The following is a 22,423-nucleotide window of genomic DNA, read 5'->3' on the forward strand; positions in this document are numbered from 1 at the left end:
AAAGATGAGAGATCGAAAAACAAGCTAAAGCGGCAGGTTTAGGTGTAGTTATAGTTATATAGAGTAATAGCACCATTTAATGGACATTTCAAGTCAGAACTGCGGTGACACGTGTAAAAACAACGTCACATAAAATGTACTATATGTTCGTTCATCTGTTCCGAAGAAAAAAAACACTCTTTTAGCTCCATTCAGTGGACATTTCACATCGAATATGTCACAAAACGAACATGGCTGTACGTATTTCGCATTTGCGAAAAAGTTCCCACAGGTACGTTTTTCTCATGACATCAGGTTGACTATTTAAAATTGTAAGGACCATATCTACCAAATTGTCCGAATGCAATTTGATGTGGAGTGCAGAAAATTGTGATTTGAGTGTAGTAGTATGAAGCTGTGTGAAGTAGAGATTTGAGAGAAAGAGAGACAAAAAATACAAGGCAGAGTCACCTTAAGTTCACTGCACCAAACTGTTCTTTATCATTTGAGAACAGCCGGATATCTCTAGAGGTCAATGTTTCAAAGGAACTTCTACAGATCATTTTTGAGGGGCAATCTGTTGAGGTTAGGCTCACCTGCCTCTGCATAGTCTGAATAGTATTTTGCCATTGTATCTGATGTAGCAAATTAGCTCAAAAGGGAAATGTATATAAATAATTACAAATAATTATTATTAATTATAATTATTTATATCAGCAGAATTAAAAAGATAGTCCACTCAAAAATGAAAATTTGTGTTTATCTGCTTACCACCAGGGCATCCAAGATGTAGGTGACTTTGTTTCTTCAGTAGAACACAAACAACGATTTTTAACTCAGACCGTTGCAGTCTGTCGTCATATAATGGCAGTCAGTGGGCACCAAATCTTTAGTAAGTTTTATTCTTCCACAGGCATCTTCTCATTCTTTTCCCCTCTTCTTATCACTAGGAAAGCAGTGAAGACTTACCTCGCTAATCTTGTTGCTCTTCGACTGAAAATTACAACCAAAAGCCGCCCAATGTGGCATTGTATCAGTACTTTCTTCTCTGAGTTGTGTGGTAAAAATAGCAATAGGTAGTGCCAGTAGCTTACAGAGAGCAACTGTTTAACATCATTGAAATAACATTGCCCTTCATAGTCCAAAATATGTATAAAACGATGTGATTTTTTCATAAGTTTCATAATTTTTCTTCATAAGTTTTCTACTACGTATTTCAGTAAGATACATAATTTATGTTATATTAAGCCATACAAGTCTGAATACCCAGGGTTCTCTTGCATAGGTATCAGCATATAATGTACACTATCATTTAGATCAAAATCAAAATTTGTAGATACCAAAAATGATATAGGTGACGTTACATTAACTAGTGGTTCTAATGTAAATCATGCATAAACAACAATCCCAGTACCCTGTCCAGTTGCTGGGTGAGGGGTGTGTTGGATTATTTATTAAATATAACAAAATTCCAGAAAAATAGTTCCTTATGCAGTAGTATTAAAACTGTTTAGTATATATACACTGCAAAATTAAGTAGTAAATAAAATAGATTATCGGTGTATGTTTTAAAAGAAAATACTATTTTAGTCATTCTTTTAAAAATTTTTTTCTAAGCTGTGTAATTATTTGTGAAATTTACTACCAATTTCTGAGTAAAAATTGTTTCGAAGTAAATTCCACACCAGCTTCCACCTGTCACGGTTTCGTGATGCAAAGAGAACGCAGGAGTCTCAAATTTCACTTGAACAGTCTTTAATTATGCAAACGCAGGGGAAATACAACTTAAGAACAACTAGTAACGTAGTAGACCAGACGACAACTCAGGAACAGACAGAAACTAATATACACAGGATAATTAATGAAACAGGTGCATAGAATCAATCAACTAAAGAAGAGGAAACATGACCAAATAAGGAAACTCAGGAACTAAGACAAAGGTAAAACACAAAAAACAAGTCCACAAAACTGACACCACCAGGGTTCGTACAGATACAGTAAAATAAAATTCCAGAGCTTTCAAGGACCTTTCAAGCAGTACTATTTTGATTTTCAATCAGAGATCTCACTCATCTCATCAAACAATGTCTTCTCTTTACTTCTAAAGTATTACAACGTATACTACACTTTTACTATAGTAAAACCATGGTTAATTTTCTTAAGGGATTTGTATTTGTGTATACTTTCTTCTTTTTTTGTTTTTGTTTTTGTCTTAATTGTTAGATGTTTTCTACTGTTCAGGAAAAAAAATCTGAAAAAAAAAAAGATTTGCTCTGAAATCCTGATATGAAACAAACGATTCACCATATCTGTCCAAAGTCCCGAACTGAATCAAATGATTCGCGAACATGCATGGAAGTCCCGATCTAAATCAAATGCTTTGCGATCCGTGCTCCAAAGTTCCAATCTAAGATAAACGATTTGCGAACCTGCTTCAGAGTTTTGATCTAAATCAAATTATTCACAATCCACACTCCAAAGTCCCGAGCTAAATAATTATTTGTGAACCATCATTTCAGATCAGGGGCCTCATTTATAAAACTTTCTTACGCACTGATTTGATCTTAGAGTGTTCGTACGATCAAATCCACGTCAAAGTACAGATTTATAAAAACCGTCTTTGACGTGGAAAAGTACTTATCTCCACGTCAGATTCCAGCTTGGCGTACGACCGTTTCCTTGTGGTAATGCCTGGTATTGCAGATAGTTCAGCCTCACTATAATTTGATTTCTTGCGCTCCTTTTTACTTGCCATTGTCACAGAGTTTTTGCTTTAGGAATGAGCTCATTTTATATGCTAATTAATTAAGCAGGGGCGTTTCGACGGCGGAACATTCAGCTGCACACAATTCCATGATCATTTGTGATTTATAACCGAATGACTGGCGTATGCATGGATTTCGTGGTACGTTCGTTTTCTCTGAATCGCTCTTACGTTCAAATCAGAAAAGTTCTTAGATAAAATCAAGGATGGTTTCTACGCAAGTCTTTATAAATGAGGCCCCAGGACTCAAATCATTTGACTTAAATCAAAACTTTGCGTATTGCAAATCATTTGATTTTGATTGGGACTTCAAATTGCATTTCGCAAATCATTTGATTTGAATCATTCAATTTGCAAAATGATTCACAAACCTGTTCCGATCTAAATCAAATAATTTGCAATACGCAAAGCTACGATCTAAGTCAAATGATTCGCATCTGAATGAAGTCCCATTCTGAAACAAATGATTTGTGATCCGCAATCGGACTGAAGCGCCTCGAAACAATAAATCATTTTGCGACGCATTGGTTTAACTGATTCAGAGTTTCGAAAAGCTCTGTTCATCAGTGCATAAAATGCTTATCTTTTTTAGATGTTTTTGTCTTGTTTGCAGCCAAAATATAAAACAATTCTTAAATCAAGAAGGATTTTCTAGACGAGTAAAAATTATTTTCTTGTTTTCAGAAAAAGCAAGTCAAAATTAAGTGAGTATTTGCTTAGAACAAGCAAAATAATCTTATAAAATGCACTTAATTTTGACTTGTTTTTTTCTAAAATTTTTACTCGTCTAGAGATTCCTTCTTGATTTAAGAATTTTTAGATATTTTGGCTGGAAACAAGACAAAAAAAAACAAAGTAACAAAAGCATTTTTTGCAGTGTTTTACTCATCACTACGTGCCTTTTAAAATCATTACAAGCGATGTTGAAAATCGAAAATGAATGGCTCTGCGTGAATCGCTTGAAATAAAGTCACGAGTTTGAATCAATCAAAGCGGTTCCAGTGTAAATGACTCAATTGATGTGGTTCAACTGTTCCTTTTTTCACGTCTTCAATGTGTGTGAATTGTCAATACTAATACTGGCTTAGCCTGCTACTTTTATGACATTAACTGAAATAAGCGTAAAAAGTATGTTTTTTGAATTGCATGAAAAGATATGTGCTTATTTAAAAAATTAAACACTTATTTCATAAATACATTGTTTTTCAATAATTCAAGCACTTTTCAAGTATCTCTTCAGGAATATTGTTAATTTTAAGGATTTTTAATTTTAAAAAAGTCAAATTCTTCAGGCACTTCAAGCACCTTGTACGAACCCTGTTTCATCTGATTTGCAACCTGGTTGCAGCACTTGACTGTTTATTTTTCTCATTGTGTGTGAACGCTGGTGATAAAATAACCGCAGTAGTAACGAAGTAGAGTCCAGTCGAATGTTTCTCTTGACTTGTCTCTTGTGGCCCCCACAGGGCCCATGGGCCCAATAAGCATCCATCTGCAGACAGCCCACTACAGCACGCTTGAGTGGACATCCATGCAAGCCAGGGTGTTTGTAAGTGTGTGTGTGTGCGTGTTTGTGCACTCTAGTATGTCTGACTGGAGCTGCAGACATTTTATCATTCCAGAGCCTTGGGGATCAACCCCTCCACACGCAAATACACAAAAACAATCTTCACAACCCTGCTCTCATCAGTGTTGTCACCACATCCAATTGTTCGTCTTTTCTTCTCCTTGCCGTACCACCTTTATAGTCTCCTGTCAGCATGTCTCACAGCCCATCCACCAGTGCCACTGCAACCCACCCAGCACATCCATCCTTCTCAGGCAGGCCAGAGATCGATAGAGCTGCTCTCTTAATCAGCTCTCTGGTGACTGCAGGCGGAGGAGGGATGGAGCGGGCGCTCTTTCCTTCTCTCTTTTTTCCCGCCTGGTTGCCTCTGTTCATTCAACATCTATTTTACCTCCGTATCTCCTCAAATCCCCACCCTGCTCTGATGGGGTCGACTTATATTTTCAGAGTCCAGCCTGGGGGAGTCTGATCGTCAGTGTCTCAGTCAGTCTTTCTCTCTGGATGGTTCAAGTCGTGTTGTGAGCTCTGGCTTAGTGTTGTTGCTGCTGACGCTCTGAGAAATTGTGGTGATTTATTATAGGGCAACTGCTGCACTGTAAGTTAATTTATACACAATAACTTCCAAAGTCACAAACACTTAGAAGGAGACACACTCTGGCCAGTGAGTCACAGTAATGGTTTAATATAGTGCCAAAATTGTTCAATGCACTAAAGTAAATCAAAATACCCTTAAACACTGAAATGTATAAATATTAATATTAGGCATTTCCATTATAAATATAGTGAAGTGAACTTCTTTTTCACAAGGGAATGTCTTCTATATTATGAAGAACTCATGCTGCTTGTAGTTGGCACAAATATATATAATGTTGTTTTGAGCGCTTTTCATTGAACCATCTGTGTTGGAATCTGCCTAATTTGGTTAACTACTTTCAAAGTGACTTAAATATAAATACCAAAATACTTTTGTTTGGTATACTTTTTGTTTGTTTTGTTTGAAGTTTGTTTGGCAGTACATCCTTTGACTTTGAATCTGAAAACTCCTGTTTATTTTGCTATCCTAATTGTGTAATGATATGCTTAGTTGAATTTTATTATTTTCGTTCAGCATTATTTCTGACTGTTGTACGTGACGAGATGATAACAGATAATATCACATTTGATGATATACAACAAATGAAAGTGAGCTTTTAAAGTGAGAAAAGCAAGGTAATATTTAAAATAACTGTAAGCCCTTATTATGTAGATTTCCCTGATGCTTTAAACGATTAAAGGGATAGTTCGAGCATTTAAGACATGAAGTTGTATGCAATCCTTATCAGCACTATAGTGTATACACACTGACCCACACTGCGTTCACCTCCCTGGTCAGAGTTCTGGCCGCTGGAAGTTTTTCAAGAAAGTAGTCACGGTTAGTTTCCGGGGCCTCAAAACTGTGCGTTTTTACGTGAAAAAAATATATGCGTTTCAAAGCTTGATTAATTTACATCACAAAAAACACTCCTGACAAAAATCATACCTCAGTTTTAATCGGCACTATATTCTTTCCGTTTCCATCAATCCGCGCTGCTGTCAGTTCGCACGTTCCGATCAGCTGTTGATAGCGCGACTCGCTGACAACATGTCTGACTACGAAACTTCTGATGATGAAACCAATTTTAGCACAATGTCAGACGGAACAGACGATATATATATTTATTTTTATATTAGACCTCGTTTCACGTGATTTCCACAGGAGTCTAAACATCAGATTGTTTACTGTACAGTTTAGACATGGGATCTCCAGTCCTCGTGAGCTACTGTCTTGCTGGTTTTAGTTTTTCTCTGATGCAACACACCTGACTCAAATCAACGGGTTATTAGCAGGCTTGTACAGAATGTCTCATTTGAGAAAGGTGTCCTGTCATAGGAAAACATCGAGCTGCAGGAATGTAGCTCACGATGACCGGAGTTGGAGATACCTGGTTTAGACCTACCTGTATGTGACTTCAAGCACACTTATAAACACGATGATACCGACACACGTTCCACATAGTTACAGACAATAACAAATATAGCAAAGCATCATATTTTGTTGTGTTATATAGATTCAATTAAATTCATTAGTTATGACATTTGCCGATTTTCTCACCACATAGACAGTCGATTATTGTCGATGCTATCACTGCCCCGGTTAGAATATTCTCAGTGTAACGTTAGCCTAAAAACCGACGTTAGCTTCAAAATAAACCTGTCGTATGCGACATAAAGTTAGTAAATAGAGCTTACCCGTGGTACTGGTACAGCAGAACTCTTTAAAATCCGTTTTTTGATTTTTCCTCCTTGGTTGGGGGTGTAATCGTCTTCGCTGAAGTGAGCACTGCACACACGAAAATCCTTGATACTGGATATTTTAGCTCCCGCAGAGTAGCCGATGGCAACCAGCCAAAGCTGTCTCATAACTATATCAGAAACAGGAAAACGATGGAATCTGAACGGCGATTCCTGCACATTCTTGTGGTCACAACCTGGGAATTTACAAGTTCGCACCATTGTTAATTTTCTACTTTTTACGTCGTTGTCATTTGAGTGTGTAATGGAACAGCTGATCGGAACGTGCGAACTGACAGCAGCGCGGATTGATGGAAACGGAAAGAAAATAGTGCCGATTAAAACTGAGGTATGATTTTTGTCAGGAGTGTTTTTTGTGATGTAAATTATTCAAGCTTTGAAACGCATATATTTTTTTCACGTAAAAACGCACAGTTTTGAGGCCCCGGAAACTAACCGTGACTACTTTCTTGAAAAACTTCCAGCGGCCAGAACTCTGACCAGGGAGGTGAACGCAGTGTGGGTCAGTGTGTATACACTATAGTGCTGATAAGGATTGCATACAACTTCATGTCTTAAATGCTCGAACTATCCCTTTAAATTAAAATGTCCTCATAATTTACTTACTTGTTTGAAAAGATTCAATGTAAGAATCCTGATTTATTTTGGTTGTCTGAAGGGGATATGTTGGGCTGGTTGTTTGATAAGGAGTGGTTTAGTGTCGCAACATTTGTGGAGAAAGCTTGGATTTTAAGGCAAAGAACGCTCTATCCCAAGATGTAATGATATTGTTTATAATGGTATATGGTCATCTTCTTATTTGAAATGTTAGTGTCTTATAAGCCCATGTGGGCTGGGCACAAATTCTGTGTATGACACTTAAATAAAATGAAATGTATGTATGTATGTATGTATGTACTTACCCCATATCATCCAAGATGTTCATGTTTTTTTTCCTCAGTCGAGAAGAAATTAAGGTTTTTGAAGATAATATTCTGGGATTTTTCTCCATATAGTGGACTTCAATGGGGATCGATGAGTTGAAGGTCCAAATTGCAGTTTCATTGCAGCTTCAAAGGGCTTTACACAATCCCAGCTGAGGAATAAGGGTCTTATCTAGTGAAATGATTGGTCATTTAAAAAAAAAAAAAAATTGATGTGCTTTTTAACCACAAATGGTGTGTGTCTCTACGACTTTACCAAGCGGCAACCTCCCGCTCTGTCTATTGAAACCAACACGGAAGTAGCTTAAACTGCAATTCATCAACTGGCCGCTAAAGACTGGCTGCAAAAGGGAGTCAGTCCCATTGACTCTCCATGTTAATATGCCCAACTTTACAGCAGAAAAAAACTTGTTTTCAGCCTGGTTCAAACAGTGGTTTTAGACTATATAGCTAATTTCGCCCTTCATGTCAACTGTGATGAGGGTGAATTTTTTTATAACTCATCCGTTTAAGTTATATTAAGCCGTAAAGTTCTGCATAATTAAGGGCGTGGCCACTTGAGTGACAGGGGGATTGCCGCTGCTGTCACCACTGGCGCGCTAAGTGGGCGTGGTTTCAGCACCCAGCTACACCCATATCCCGCCTCTTTGCCCATTTTCGATGATCCGGGAGTGACGCACGATGACGCGATTCCAAGATGGCGACGGTGAATCCCGCCCACTATAGGCTTCAAAATCGCTCTTCAGAAACCTACGGATGACGTCACGGACACTATGTCCATATTTTTTTTACAGTGTAATGGACTTTACACATTATGTAATCACAATGGAAAAGATCACACATGGTTAGTTCTCTATCTGTGTACTCCGCTTCAAAATGGTAGGGTAGAGCAAAAAAACTGCATATCTTTTTTGTAAAGGGTGTCTGACTTTCTTTGCACATTCGCTTTGTAAACACTGGCTCAGTGCTTTCGCCTATGTCTATTATGCCTATGTTACGTAATGCATCAAAAATGCAGAGCTAGTGTAAGACGAGCATTTGTGGAAATGGCCAATCGTTTTGCTATATATAAGACCCTTATTTCTCGGCTGGGATCGTGTAGAGCTCTTTGAACCTGCATTGAAACTGCAATTTGGACCCATTGTTCCCCATCGAAGTATTAAGAAAAATCCTGAAATGTTTTCCTTAGAAACCTTAATTTCTTTTCGACTGAAGAAAGAAAGACATGAACATCTTGCATGACATAGGGGTGAGTAAATTATCAAGAAATTTTAATTCTGGAGTGAACTAATTCTTTAAAAACATTGCATTTGAGCAATCCAACATACCAGCTTCTTGCTGAACCAACGGTATACAGCACTGGAATGCATACCTACAAACTCACCTGAGATTCAGAGGATAAGACAGTAAGGGATTCCTAACAGTGATTCGCCAAGAAACCACTACACTTGTTCTCTCGCGGACCAACACAATGGTCTTATCTGTAGATGCACTATCAGTGAAATAGAGGGGACGAGAGAAGAGAGTACCCATCTGTGCTGTAATCACTTCCTTCTCCACAAGCCCACACTGCCTTTGGGCCTGACCGCACACCTGTGTACACACAGCTGCACACACACACATTTGCACACAAACACTTGATATCACATGAAAAGAAAATAAATTAGTTTATTTCAAAATATCATTACAAAAAATATTTAATATCTTCATTTTAAATAGACATGTTACTGTCTTTACCTCTTTAGTGTTTGAAATTTTTTTCAGTTTGCTCAAGTCATATTATTACCCTATTTAAAATTTTCAATATTTTATTTAGAATCTAGATTACATTTAAAACACATTTTTGAATTTCCTTTTATTGCCTGCTAAATAAAGCACCACAAAAATTCAAGTACATTACAAACAATACAGTTATTTGCATGTGGATATGTCTAATCACTCCCACTGCCCTCTACTGTTCAGTGAGGATCCTTCAAAATCTCTATTATTTCGAAAGATTGCACACAGTTTTTAACACAGTTCTGATCTTGGATCAGAAATAGTTCATTCAGAGCGAGCAGGGAAAAACTGGCGTAGAAGGTCCTTCTTGTTCACCTTGCCCATCTGGTTTCTGGGCATGTCTTCCACCAAGATCAGCCCTGTGGGAATGGTGTATGGAGCCATGTGCTCTCTGAGAGAAGAAACCAAAAGAGAAGAGCCCATGACAACCTAAACAACAAGACAACTTAAAGGGGTCATATGATGTTGCTGAAAAGAACATTATTTTGTGTATTTGGTGCACTGCAATGTGTTTCCGCGGTTTGAGGTTCATTATTGTTTATTGCTTTTCTGAAAGGCGTCGATTTTTACAAAGCTCATCGATCTGAAAAACGAGGTGAGCTCTGATTAGCCAGCTATTCGGTGCATTGTGATTGGCTGAATATCTCACGTCTGTGATGGAAATGTTACGTCCATTGCCATGCTGTGATGCCGTGTCCCGGCGCGATGAGACAAAAACAATAAAACATTTTATAAATGTGGCATTTGTTGCATCCAGTAAGGATATAATTACTGATTATAATGACTTTTTACGCATTGCGTCACGCAACGTAAACATAACACCATGTCTGCATTTGTGATCGTAGAAATGACAGACAAGCAGCACTACTCTACACTACTCAAAACTCAAATAGCCAGTAGCAAATTCTTCAAATATGAAAACTTACTTACAGGCTGTGAGCCAGACGCGCCAGACTGCCTTGCAAAGTTGTAGGCTACTTTCCCAGGTTCAGAAAACAGTCCTCCGTAAAATGGGCTGCACACACTTTAATATTTGCGTTGTACTGTTCTGGTACAGTGTTGTAAATACAACTTAACCACTGATTTTTACTTTACAGAACTTCTATCTGCACAAAAAGCTTGTAATACTCCAAAGACAAAGGAACATATGAAATCGCATCATATGACCCCTTTGAAGACACCATGAATTAAGAAATCACTGATTTTATCTGTTCTTTCACAATCGTTGTTTGTTACATTGTCCCAAATGAGATCCCGCGGAAGCCTATGGCAAATGGCGTGATATACATCCTAGCTAACAGCATTAGTTTGGTTGCCAAATAATTTTCATAATAGCTTTTGTTAGCAACATTTTTTAACCAACAATAACGAGACAATTATAACTAAATATGACAAAAATCTTTTGTCAATAAATAAAACCATTAAAAGACAAAGATGTTAGGGATGGGTTAATTTGGGAAGAGATCCAATCAGAACTAATCTCCTGTGTGGGAGGGAAGTTAGATGCAGACAAATTTAACTGTAACATACTGATCTACCTGGGGGGACGGACATAAGAGAGAATAAGAAGAGCAGTCAGAAAAAGCCTGACAATGTGAAAGATAACTCATTTTGGGTCCAGATTTTCTGTGCACATACTCAAATGTGCGCACACTTAAAGCTGCCACTCAGACAGCATGCAAGTACTTAACTTATTTCAGTGGACAAATACAAATAAAATGATGTCAAAATGTCAATTTTGGTGAGTATTATTAATGTTTGTTATGTCTTAAGTGAACATAAACAGATTAACAGTTAAACAGAATTTTGGATGTGTATCACTTGCATCTGTGGATTTGGTTTTAAAGTGACAGCAGCCTAATATACCTACTACTGCTACTTTTTTCTCAGAATTGCGTGATGCAAACTCACAATTATGACTTTTTTTCTCAGAATTGTGAGATGTAAAAAGATAAAAAACTTTATATCACAACAGTTAAATCAGCTAATCTGTATTGCAAGTTCAAGCCTTAATCATTAATATCATTAATATATTAATAATATTTTAACATTATCATTAATATATGTTTTCTCCAGGAGTATATAATATCTAATGTAAAAAGTTTGTAAATTTTAGAGAAATGCTTAGTAATGCATTGCAATTTAACTAAACCCATTAGATTTTAGTCGAATAGGCTTTACATTTAGTCAACTAAAATCTTATGATATTTAGTCAACTAAAACTAGACTAGAAAACTAAAACAATTAAGACTGTTACTAAATGTAATTTTAGTCAAAAGACATTGACTAAAATGAAATCAAAATTTCCTGTCAACATTAACACTGCTAGCTATCAATCACAATCAAAAGTGTTGTATACAAGTCAAACTACAGAAATAATTAGTCAAACAACAATATGAATTCTGTCAGAAGCTAAGATTCATCACAAATGCCTGAACAGATATCAGATTCAATTTATTGGCAGTCGGTAAGCTTCTGACCTTGTGAAACTGACCATAAACAAAGTATTTTCTCTAATTCCTGCCTTTTACTTTTATTGCAAAGTTTTCACAGCTAGAAGCAACTGTACAATTACTAATGTAGCCTATGCTTTAGACTCAGACCAAAGAAAGAAATGTTATATTCTGTAAATTAAAAAAAATAAAGAAATAAAGAAATAAAATGAACTACAAAATTCAACTCTGGGAGTGGAAGGAAATAAAGATGTGTCATAATTTAATTCTGCATGTTGTTTTATATGGAACATGTGGTGAAAATGTCTTCAGGCAAAGCAAAGACTCTAATGACTTTGTGCAGATGTGAAACGTCACAAGTGAAATACACACATAAATACATAAAATGACAAAAAACCTCTTGCATATCTTTTAACGCAGCCGCCGTCCTCCATGCTGGAACGTCTGTTGTATAAAACGCTGCCAGATACGTGGAATTCGATTAATTCCACAAACAATGAAATCAGCGTGAAATAAAGACAAATACTAAAAGGCAGAGTGGAGCGTTGAGCTAATTAAATGTTTTGCGCTCTTGCCCGACTCTTGCGGTTGTCTACAGGCCTGGAGCCGTCTTTATCATCTAACGTTTTTTTGTGTGTGCGAAAAGATTTTTATTTTATTTTGTTTTCCTCTATATAAGTCCCTTCCAGCAAGGTGTCTCTGCTAATGCCTTTCTCTCCCTCTCTTTTTTCTCTTCCCTGCAGTGGTTTGAAGATTTTGAACGCACTTCTCACTCCTGAATATTCTGTTCTGTACTGTAGCCCCATTCTCTTCGCATACGTGTGTGTGTGCAGTGTTTGTGTCACTTTCAGCTCATCATTTCCTGTCTTTGTACGCCTTTTGACATATATAGAGTGATGATTACGCATGTTGACAGCTGGAGTTACGACACTGGGGAGTGAGCATCTTTCTTTGCGCATGTTGCTCTTTGCTGGGCTGTGCTGGAGGGGCTGGGACAGGTCAGAAGGGCCGCCGCAAAAACGCAAGGAACATCGCACCAGCAGGGCACAGCACTGCTGCCAACACCCCCACACCATATGGATCTCACACACACTTAGAGAAAAAAAAAGCCCTGAGCTACTTTCTGTAAAGGGACATGTGTCTTCTGACAGAACTTACGTTCAGGCAAAAATGGTACATTTGGGAAACAAAAGTGACATTTCAAAAAAGCGAGAGAGAATAGGAATACAATAAACAGGCAATGCTAAAACAGAGCCCGCCAGACGCTGTTTCTTTCTTTCTTCTCACCGTCGTCGGTTTCTTTCTCCGCCCCTTTCTCCCACCAAAAACACATCTGTTCTTGCAGCATGCTCCTAAATGAGTTCTTGTCCATGGTTGTGTCTACGTGTGTCTATTGTTATTTATACAGAGGCTTTTAAAAATCCTCTTGAGTCTAACGCATGTCCTAAGGGATTCCAACTCGACGTCTGACTCAACATGCTACATGCACGCTGACGCAAGCCCAAAAAACACTTCCAAACACACCGCTGTGTGAGAGAATAAACTACTTGCAACAAGGCTGCCGGTGCATTTCAGCAACATTTCATCACCTGCCTATTTTTTGAGCAAGTTCAAGTGTGTCTTGCTAGATGCTGATTGACACTAGAAAATTCTAGTCGTGTCATTTCGCATTCTGACCTCTAGAGGAGCTGTAGAAGAAGATGAAACTACAGTGTAAACTAGTCTTAGCTTCTGTGAGCTGTTCTGTGAGTTTTACTTTTTACTTTAAAAACAACAACAACAACAACAAAAATGTAGTATTGGCAGAGCACCAAATGCACTGGTGATAAATCGAAATCCTACAATAGATATGGCCAAAACCAACCTTCTAGGAACGAGTTCGGAGATCCCTGAGCTGTAGTATTACAATTAGATCATGACCAAAAGTAGACCAAAGGTAGACCAAGAACAAAGGTAGGGCCCTATGATTCCGTGTTGTGGAATACACAGACAAAATTGTGTCATAAAAATGGAATTTACTGTATAATGCAGAAAGTCACGGAATTGGCCAAATTTTAGATCAGTAGATCAGTACACTTAAATAAAAATGCGATATGGACTAGTGTTTGTGAACATTAAGCCACAAAAATACTATTTAAATATGACTTCTGAATGTTATGCATGTTTCTGTGTGAATGAATGGCGTAAATTATCGCCATATCATATAGGCCTACAAACAGAAACTTACAGGTCTTTACAGCAACCCGTCAAAATAAAAGTTCTGTTTAACTTGAAGAAACGGTGACAGAAATATACACTGTCCTCCAAAATTTTGAAAACGCCCTAGGAAAGTGGGGTTTTGGACAATATTGGCATGAATCCTTTTTCATTTGTGATAATTTGTGATAAAAACATATTTTATTACATAAACAGTTTATACATAGAAAAAACATTTTTGATTCATCAAAATACCCACCATTAGCAGCTATTACAGCTCTGCATAATCTGGGCATCTGAGCTGTCAGTTTATTCAAACATTGACTTGATATATTACTCCAAGCCTCCTGAAGGAGGCTTTTAAAAACCTGGGCCAAGTTTAACCCAGTAACCAGGCATCACAGCTGGCAAAGGGGCATGTCTGACTTTGACATGTCATTATTATGAAATCAAAATGAAAATCACTGGACTTCAATGATAATGTCAAGTTACTTTAATGTATTTGCACCAAAAAATGATAAGGATTTGTGCTGATATTGTCCAAAACCACACTTTACCAGGGGTGTTTCCAAACGTTTGGAGGGCAGTGTATCATTCAATGTAATGATAGTACTAATAAGAATACTAAAGTTATTATTAAAACATTATTCTTTAAGGAATATCTACCGGAATTTATGTTCCAGAAAATGTAAACACACAAGACTGTATTTCTGACAAAATAAATAAATAAAAAAAGAAATAACACAATAATGCATTGTGAAAAATAATACCTTTTTGATTATTAACATTTTAAAAATAAAGCTTTAGTTTTTAATAAATTGCTGTTAAATTGTTATTAGTAGTAGTTTTATGATTTCAATTAATTAGATATGCTTTTTGAGTAATATATATATTTTTAAAATATACCATTACATATACAAAACCATTAAAACGTCAAAACGTAAAAAAATGTAAACTGAAAAAAAAAAAAGGAATCCAGAAAAAATAAAAAGAAAAATACGGAATTTGGGAAAAAAATAAAAAGGATTTCACAGGGCCCTATTAAGGTAAAACTACACATACAGCAGCTTAATACCATTGTAAAATGGGGTTTCTATGGAATTTATATGAAAACCAGTGGTCTAAATACATTTAGTATAAATACAAATGCACAAATGCTATACCTTAATAACAACCATTACTCATTTAATACATTTAACAGGTCTACATTAATAATATTATAAATTCCATTGTGTAACCTATATTTCTGCCATAATACCATGGTGCAGCTAATATTACTACAGTAAATCTATGGAAGAACCTTATAATGTGATTGTTCATTGCACAAACATGGAAATAATTTGTTGTTTTTATCCTATTGTTTACTGTATTTATTTGTTTGGCCACTGTCCTTGTGGGTTTTGGTTATTTTGCTGTTTTAGGCTGTAAGGACCTTTAAAATAACTGAATTTGTGTGGCGAGGTGATATAGACATATAATGCGGTGAAGACCTGCCTAGAACTAGAATGTTCGTCAGCCAATCAGATTCAAGCATTCAACGGCCCCGTAGTATAAACTGGGATAATTATCGTTATTGTTTTATTGTCCAGCCCTAGCTAGCACTTATTTAACAAACCTTGCCTTTGAAGAAATCAGCCAGGGCTGCTGGGATTGTCACATTATTTATATTTATGAGGTAAGAAAAGTTTTATGCATCTCCTCTCATTATACAATTTTTACCAATCAGGCAAGACTGGGGTGCGGGGAAAGTATTGTAAAAAAAAAAAAATATATATAATCAAATATCATCAGCTTATAGTGGTTGTATCTTGATAGTACCTTCAAATTATTCCAGTATTTCAAATGTTTTTAATGGTTTACGTCTCATAAAAGAGCATCTCAAGACCACTGCCTTCTGCTGCACTTTTTTACTCCTTCTTATGTCTGGTTCAATGAGGATATGTGTTACCTGGCCCAGGCCTTTAGCTGTGACAGATTCAAAGTCCTCCCCTTCTTCAGCTGCACAACTGCAGTGACCTTCTGACCCCAGGTAGGGTCTGGAGCACCAATCACAGCCACATCTGAAGAAAAGATAGTGTTAAATATTTATTAATATTTTTTCCCCTGTCCCTAGGTACAAGCATATTTTTGTGAATGCATGTCTACCTGTGATATCTGGGTGGGCTAGTAGATGTCTCTCCACGTCTAGCGCACTGATCTTGTATCCTCCACTCTTGATGATGTCCACTGATGTACGGCCCATGATCCAGTACACGCCATCTCTGTAGACCGCAGTGTCACCTGAAAAAGCATCCAGAGCGGTCAGAGAGCCCCTCGAGTTACACCTGCCTCCACACCGCTCTCCGTTTTAATGGGGGTCTGCGCCTCTATTAATCACTGAAGAGTCCATATGGGGCTCAAGCAGTGAGGCAAACGGTTGTATAGACTACATCCTCCGACTACAGCTGTGGAAAGGGGCAATAATAAGAATATGAGAGCTGTGTGTGTGTGGTTGCTTCATGTTGTCCTCTGCTGAGCTCTAATAATAGCCTGTAGTCAAGCTCAAGATCTTCTGCTTGCAATCTTAAAAACCAATTGCACAGAGCTGCTCAGCTGGAGACTGCTTAATTACCACCCCATAACACACAAACACACTGCAGCCTTCAGCAGCAGGAGCAGTGTGGTACACCCTATCCAAACCAGGTGCAAGTTTCCGGCATCAAGTTTCCTCATTGAAAGTGAAATGGTGCTACAAAGTAACAAAAGCGAAGCCAATCAAAACTTATTTGTGAGATTAATACATGACCTGAAAGCTAAATAAAAAGCTTTCCATTGATGTATGGTTTGTTAAAATAGTACTAAATTTGGCCGAGATCCAACTATTGGAAATTCTGGAATATTGAGAAAATAGCCTTTAAAGTTGTCCAAATTAAGTTTTTAGCAGTGCATATTACTGAGTTTTGATATATTTACAGTAGGAAATTTATAAATACCTTCATGGAACATGATCTTTACTTAATATCCTCATGATCTTTGGCATCATTTTGACCCATACAGTGTATTGCTGGCTATTGCTACAAATATACCTGGCTACTTACACCTGCTACTTATTTGTGGTCTAGAGTCACATTTGATGTTTGATAAACAACTATGTGGAGCTGAAATTAGCTGAAATCAATGTGGACTTTTTTTTTGGCCTTTGCTTGGACTTTCTCTGAAGTTCAAGAGACCTACAAATAACCCATTTGCAAGACCCATGGCCTTGACAACAGACAACAATTTAAGGATACAGCCATAAGCTGTAGCCAAAAGTACTAGTACAGAGAATGCTTTACAGAAAATTATTTAATGAATACTGCATATTCAGACTAATTGCCATATTACTTTTTGTATACTATAGTAAGGAGTCAGCCTCAAATGTCACACCCACAGACCGTTGGCTAAACGTCTGATGCATATGGCACACGAAATTGGAAACAATTTAGGAGTTTCGAAGTTCTCATCGGATTGGTTGAAATACACTGGATTACTGGAAGTTGTGTGTGTCGCATTCTTTAATGTTGAGATGCCAAAACCCCTCATAGAAGAACAAAGCCGTTGTGATTACAACTGAGACAATGAACAATCAACGGGATCAACTAAACAATGTATTTTCAAAAGTATGTGAAATGTGTAAAGTTTGCGGTATATACTCTTTAAAGCATTAGTTTATTTCCAGAATAAACATTTCCTGATAATTTACTCACCCCTATGTCATTCAAAATGTTCATGTCTTTCTTTCATCAGTCGAAAAGAAATCAGGGTTTTTGAGGAAAACATTCTAGGATTTTTCTCCATATAGTGGACTTCAATAAGGATCAGCGGGTTGAAGGTCCAAATTGCAGTTTCAATGCAGCTTCAAAAGGGCTCTACATGATCCCAGACGAGTAATAACGATCTTATCTAGCGAAACAATCGATCATTTAAAAACAAAAAACAAAAAAAAAAAACTAAACAAATTTATATACTTTTTAAATACAAATGCTCGTCTTGCACTAGCTCTAGCTCTTCACACATTGCGTAATCACATTGGAAAAGTCATGTGCAAAAAGGTAGGGTAGGGCAGAAAACTTCATCTCACTTTCTTCTCCAACTTCAAAATCGTCCTTTAACTTGTTGGCCACCATTGAAGTCCACTATATAGAGAAAAATCCTTGAATGTTTTCCTCAAAGATCTTAATTTCTTTTCGACTGAAGAAAGAAAGACATGAACATCTTGGAAGTAATAAGGGTGAGTCAATTTTCAGGAAATCTTTACTAATTCTTTAATATATGTCCAAGTGGTCTGTTATTGTGGGGACATTTCCATGCCCTTAAATATGATGTGGCACAAAACATAACATAATTGTTTGATTAACATGTCAGTCATTTGGCCTTTGGTCATTCAAAGCAGCCAGGGTTCCCATACCTTCTGCCATTAGTATGTAGTAACCAACCTGACATATTAGTTTACTGGAAATTAAACCCAGCAACCGACAAAGTTGTCTGTGGCTTGTTGCACTCATTGCTGGTAAGGACAATCTCAGTTTACATCAAAAAGATGGAAGCTTCATCATGACGTACCTGGTTAGGACAAGGTGTTAGCCTTCACTTTAACACACACCTGATGAAAGGCCAAAGTTTTCAGTCCGAGTCTGAAAAGTACAAGTCATCACTAGCCAGAATGTCTTCCAATCTCTTTAGCAGAGCGGAGACAAAGAGACTACTCATCGAGTGTTGGGGCTCAGCTGGGGCAGGACCACAAAGCCGACAGGAAATAGGTCATAGCAGGTGAGTGACTGAGTGTGAAAGAAAAGGAGGAAAGAACATTGGGCAAAGGTGTTGGATGTCCAGCGTGGATCATTATTGAGTGCTAAGCCCCAGCTGTGGCGAAGGGGAGTTGAGAAACGAGAGTGCATGTGTGTGAGGTGTGTGAAGGTTAAGGACGATATGTCATGGGTTATGGTGTGTGAGTGTGTGTGGGAGGGGGTGGTTAAGTTGGCAGGTCAGGGGGAACTAGATAAAGGTTGTAACTGGTTGAAGATGAAAACCAGTTGATGAGTGAGATCACTCCACATGGTTAATCCATACATCAGCACCTAACCACTCACTGCCACAGTCTTTAAAACGCTTCCATTCTTTATTGCCACAATGCGTCCATTCCATTCCTAGAGAAAACATTCTTATCAATATTATTTATACTTATGAATATCACAGAGGTTTGTGGGTGGATGCTTTTGACCAAGTTACCACCTAAAAACCATCAAAATAACTTACACAGCAATACTTTGGCAACACCCACAATATGTGGCACCCACAATGAAAATGTCTAGTTTTATTCATACTTTCTTTAACTTATTAAACTGAGGTGCCCAATCTAGCAGTGGGAGTTCAAACCTTACTTTATATGTTAAGGCTGAGACACAATGGCCGGCTGTCGGCTGATGTTAGGCTGCATGGCCTGTACTGTTGGCACTACTTGCACCCTTGTCTGTGGCTTTTTGGCCAATTAAGCATGTTGAATCGGTGGTGGAGTCAGTTGGCGAAAGAGATCACTCTGATCACTCTGATCTGTTCAGCTCAACGAAACAGTCCATTAGGGTTGTGATGATAAATAAGTGCATCACGAATTGAGAAATTATTGTGCATCGATTCTGAGATTTTCCAAATGCATCACGGTTCTCTCTCAAATCGATTCTAAGCTTCGTTTTTAACAGCAGATGGCACTGAATGCTTTAGAAACAGCCGTACTCTGCTTGGTTCCAATTCCTTACACATACTTGAACCTGAAATAATCATTCATAAAGTTATAAAAGGTTAAAGCGAATTACAAGGGTGTTCACAGTGGGCTGTTTACATTAATCGTGCATCATAAAAGGATTCTGAGGCAGGGTGCAATTACATGAAATACATGATGCTCTTCAGCTCTCTTCTACATGAGCATTTAAGTGTGTGGTTAAAAACTAGACTAATGTACCATCTTCTGTTAAAAACTAAGCTCAGAATTGATTCCAGAGAAAATCCTAATTAATTTTGAAAAATTTCGGAACTGATCCACGAATTGCGATGCATCGATTTATCGTCATAACACTACAGTGCATAGGCGAATATCACACCGTGTAGTTCTAAGAACTCCACACCGGGGCTGTTTTCCTGGTTGCATTCGCACCAGCAGCGGGAACTCTAAAGCGGCAGACAGCGATGTCTTTATTCCTAGCAATGCCGTATGGAAGATGTTGTGAACTGAGCTTTTTTGGTTGTGTTTCGTGGGCTTTGATAACGAAGATAGAATGTAAAAGCACAATTTACGTGATTAAAAGAGCATGAAAATACGATGACAACTCGCAGTGTTACATATCATCGTGGCTGAGAAAAGAACACAACGCTGCAGACATCAGGTAGATAAATGCCGTTGTTATCACTAATTTCCATGTTCGTGGAATCAATATTTTTGCATGGCTTTTTAAAAATGCCCGGTAGCCGGTGTTTTGTATGTATTTGGCAAATCAGCGTACACTTATGACACTAGTACTTTTTATAGAACTGTATTAGACCCTAATTTAGTTTCCCCAAACGAAGTTTCTAGAACTAAATATGTTCCTAGTTTACCGCAGTGATTATTTGCATGAGACGCTGCTTTAAAAAAAATTATAAAAAATACGGGACAAAACCCGTCCCGTATTGATTCAAAACGGGATGCGCAATTTCATTCTCAAATACGGGACGATTCCGTATTTTAAGGGACGGGTGGCAACCCTATTTTAAACTCTAGTCCACAGTCCTAGCTCTTCTGGTTTCTCATTATGAATTACATGCAAAGACTACTGCAATCTGCTGGTTTGGAGAGTTATTTTCTTTCATGCAGGTGCTGAACATATGCGCTATTTGGCTGTTGACTGTCATACGTTGTGTTGAAAATGCAACTTTTTGGCCTAGAAACAGGTGACATGAGGCAGTTTTTATCACTGCTATTTATCTGATGTTGATTTGCTGTGTCTGGGCCTTTACATTGAGTGGGTCACTTAATGGGAGCATATATATTAAGATCACATGACTAAATTGAATGACTTTAATTTGCTTTTGCTAATGCAACTAATGAGTCACAGTGATGTGAATACTGTGAGTCCAGTACGCTAGTTGGATTTTCGTATACAAAGTGTACATAGAAAAACAACTGCCTTTTTTCCAATAAATTTTCAATAAAGCTCTAAAACGTACAGCGATTCATCGCTTTTTTCTCTTTGGCTCTCTCTCACCATCCCTCTCTCTCTCTTCATCTCCAGTGAGGAGCACGGCATCAATAGAGGGCCCATCTGTTCCCATACATCAGGCTCTTCATTTCAGTTTATTAGCTGGGATAAATCATAAATATTTCATTATACATCACGGGCGGCTGTCGCAGGGACGGCGCAATTTATCAGCGCTGCCCTCTCTTGCCGCCCAGCACTGGAGCAATAAGCTTTCCAGTCTATTAAACAAGATTGATACAGTGTGTAAATTTAGATATTGGGAATTTCTTCACAGACCACTGCTCCACAGTGATAGGCTGGGGTGAGGTGAAGGAGAAGCGGGTGGGTGGAAGGAGACAAAGAGAGCGAGCAAGGGATGGGGGCGGTGGGGAAAAGTGGCTGGGTGTTAACAGCAGTAAGAGTGTATTTACACTCGCCCCGTCCCTCTTTAAAATAACCCTATCCGCAAACGCAAAGTGTAATCTGGTCACAGCGCCGTAGCTTTCTTCTCATGGAAATGAACCAGGAACATGTTTGACATGGGGACAGATAAGCTGTTGGTGTGTGAGGGAGAGAATTTACAGAGGTTTTCATCCTCTTTAAGAATCCATAATGCCCCTAGGGAGGGATCAAAGGTCACGGAAAGTATTAAACCCTCATGTCAGGGGTTTTCTTCTATGATTAAAAGCAAAAGAAGGTTGATGCTGATGAGCATGTGGATATAAATAACATTGTGTCCTAACCAGCTAAAAGAAAAAAAATCTCTTCCATTGAAAAGAGTTTTGTTCCAACCAACCGCAAACAATGAATAACATTTTATTGATGGTTTGGATTTTTTTGATTGACTGTGATTACATCAGCATCTTCATATTTACTGAAGATACACAAATAGTTTGTTGCTCTGAAGTTGTCACATGTGGTTCAGACATGTACTACTTTGCAGTTAAAGTAGCCTGTAATGGTCAATTATATGGGGAAATACACACAAGAAAGTAAATAAAGTAAAAAGAAAAAAAAGTGAAAGTCGTGACGTACTGTCAAGTATGGTGACCCATACTCGAAATTGGCCCTCTGCATTTAACCCATCCAAGTGCACACACACAGCAGTGAGAAGTGAACAAACACACACACACACACACACACACACACACACACACACACACACACACACACACACACACACACACACACACACACACACACAC

At 37.8% G+C, this 22,423-nt stretch overlaps 1 protein-coding gene across 1 annotated transcript; it reads right to left on the reverse strand.

Annotated features, from left to right (window-relative positions):
* Positions 1-9,207: 9,207 nt before the first annotated feature.
* On the reverse strand, positions 9,208-21,312 carry acsf3 (acyl-CoA synthetase family member 3). The gene is made up of 4 exons (XM_073836551.1): positions 21,246-21,312; positions 16,138-16,272; positions 15,941-16,052; positions 9,208-9,734 (listed from the first exon to the last, which is right to left on the reverse strand). Exons 1-4 carry the CDS (start codon positions 21,310-21,312, stop codon positions 9,608-9,610), a joined length of 441 nt encoding a protein of 146 aa, XP_073692652.1. The 3' UTR covers positions 9,208-9,607.
* Between the last annotated feature and the right edge of the window lie 1,111 nt (positions 21,313-22,423).

The sequence above is a fragment of the Garra rufa genome, chromosome 3 (assembly GCF_049309525.1).
Source record: "Garra rufa chromosome 3, GarRuf1.0, whole genome shotgun sequence".
NCBI classification, from domain to species: Eukaryota; Metazoa; Chordata; class Actinopteri; order Cypriniformes; family Cyprinidae; genus Garra; species Garra rufa.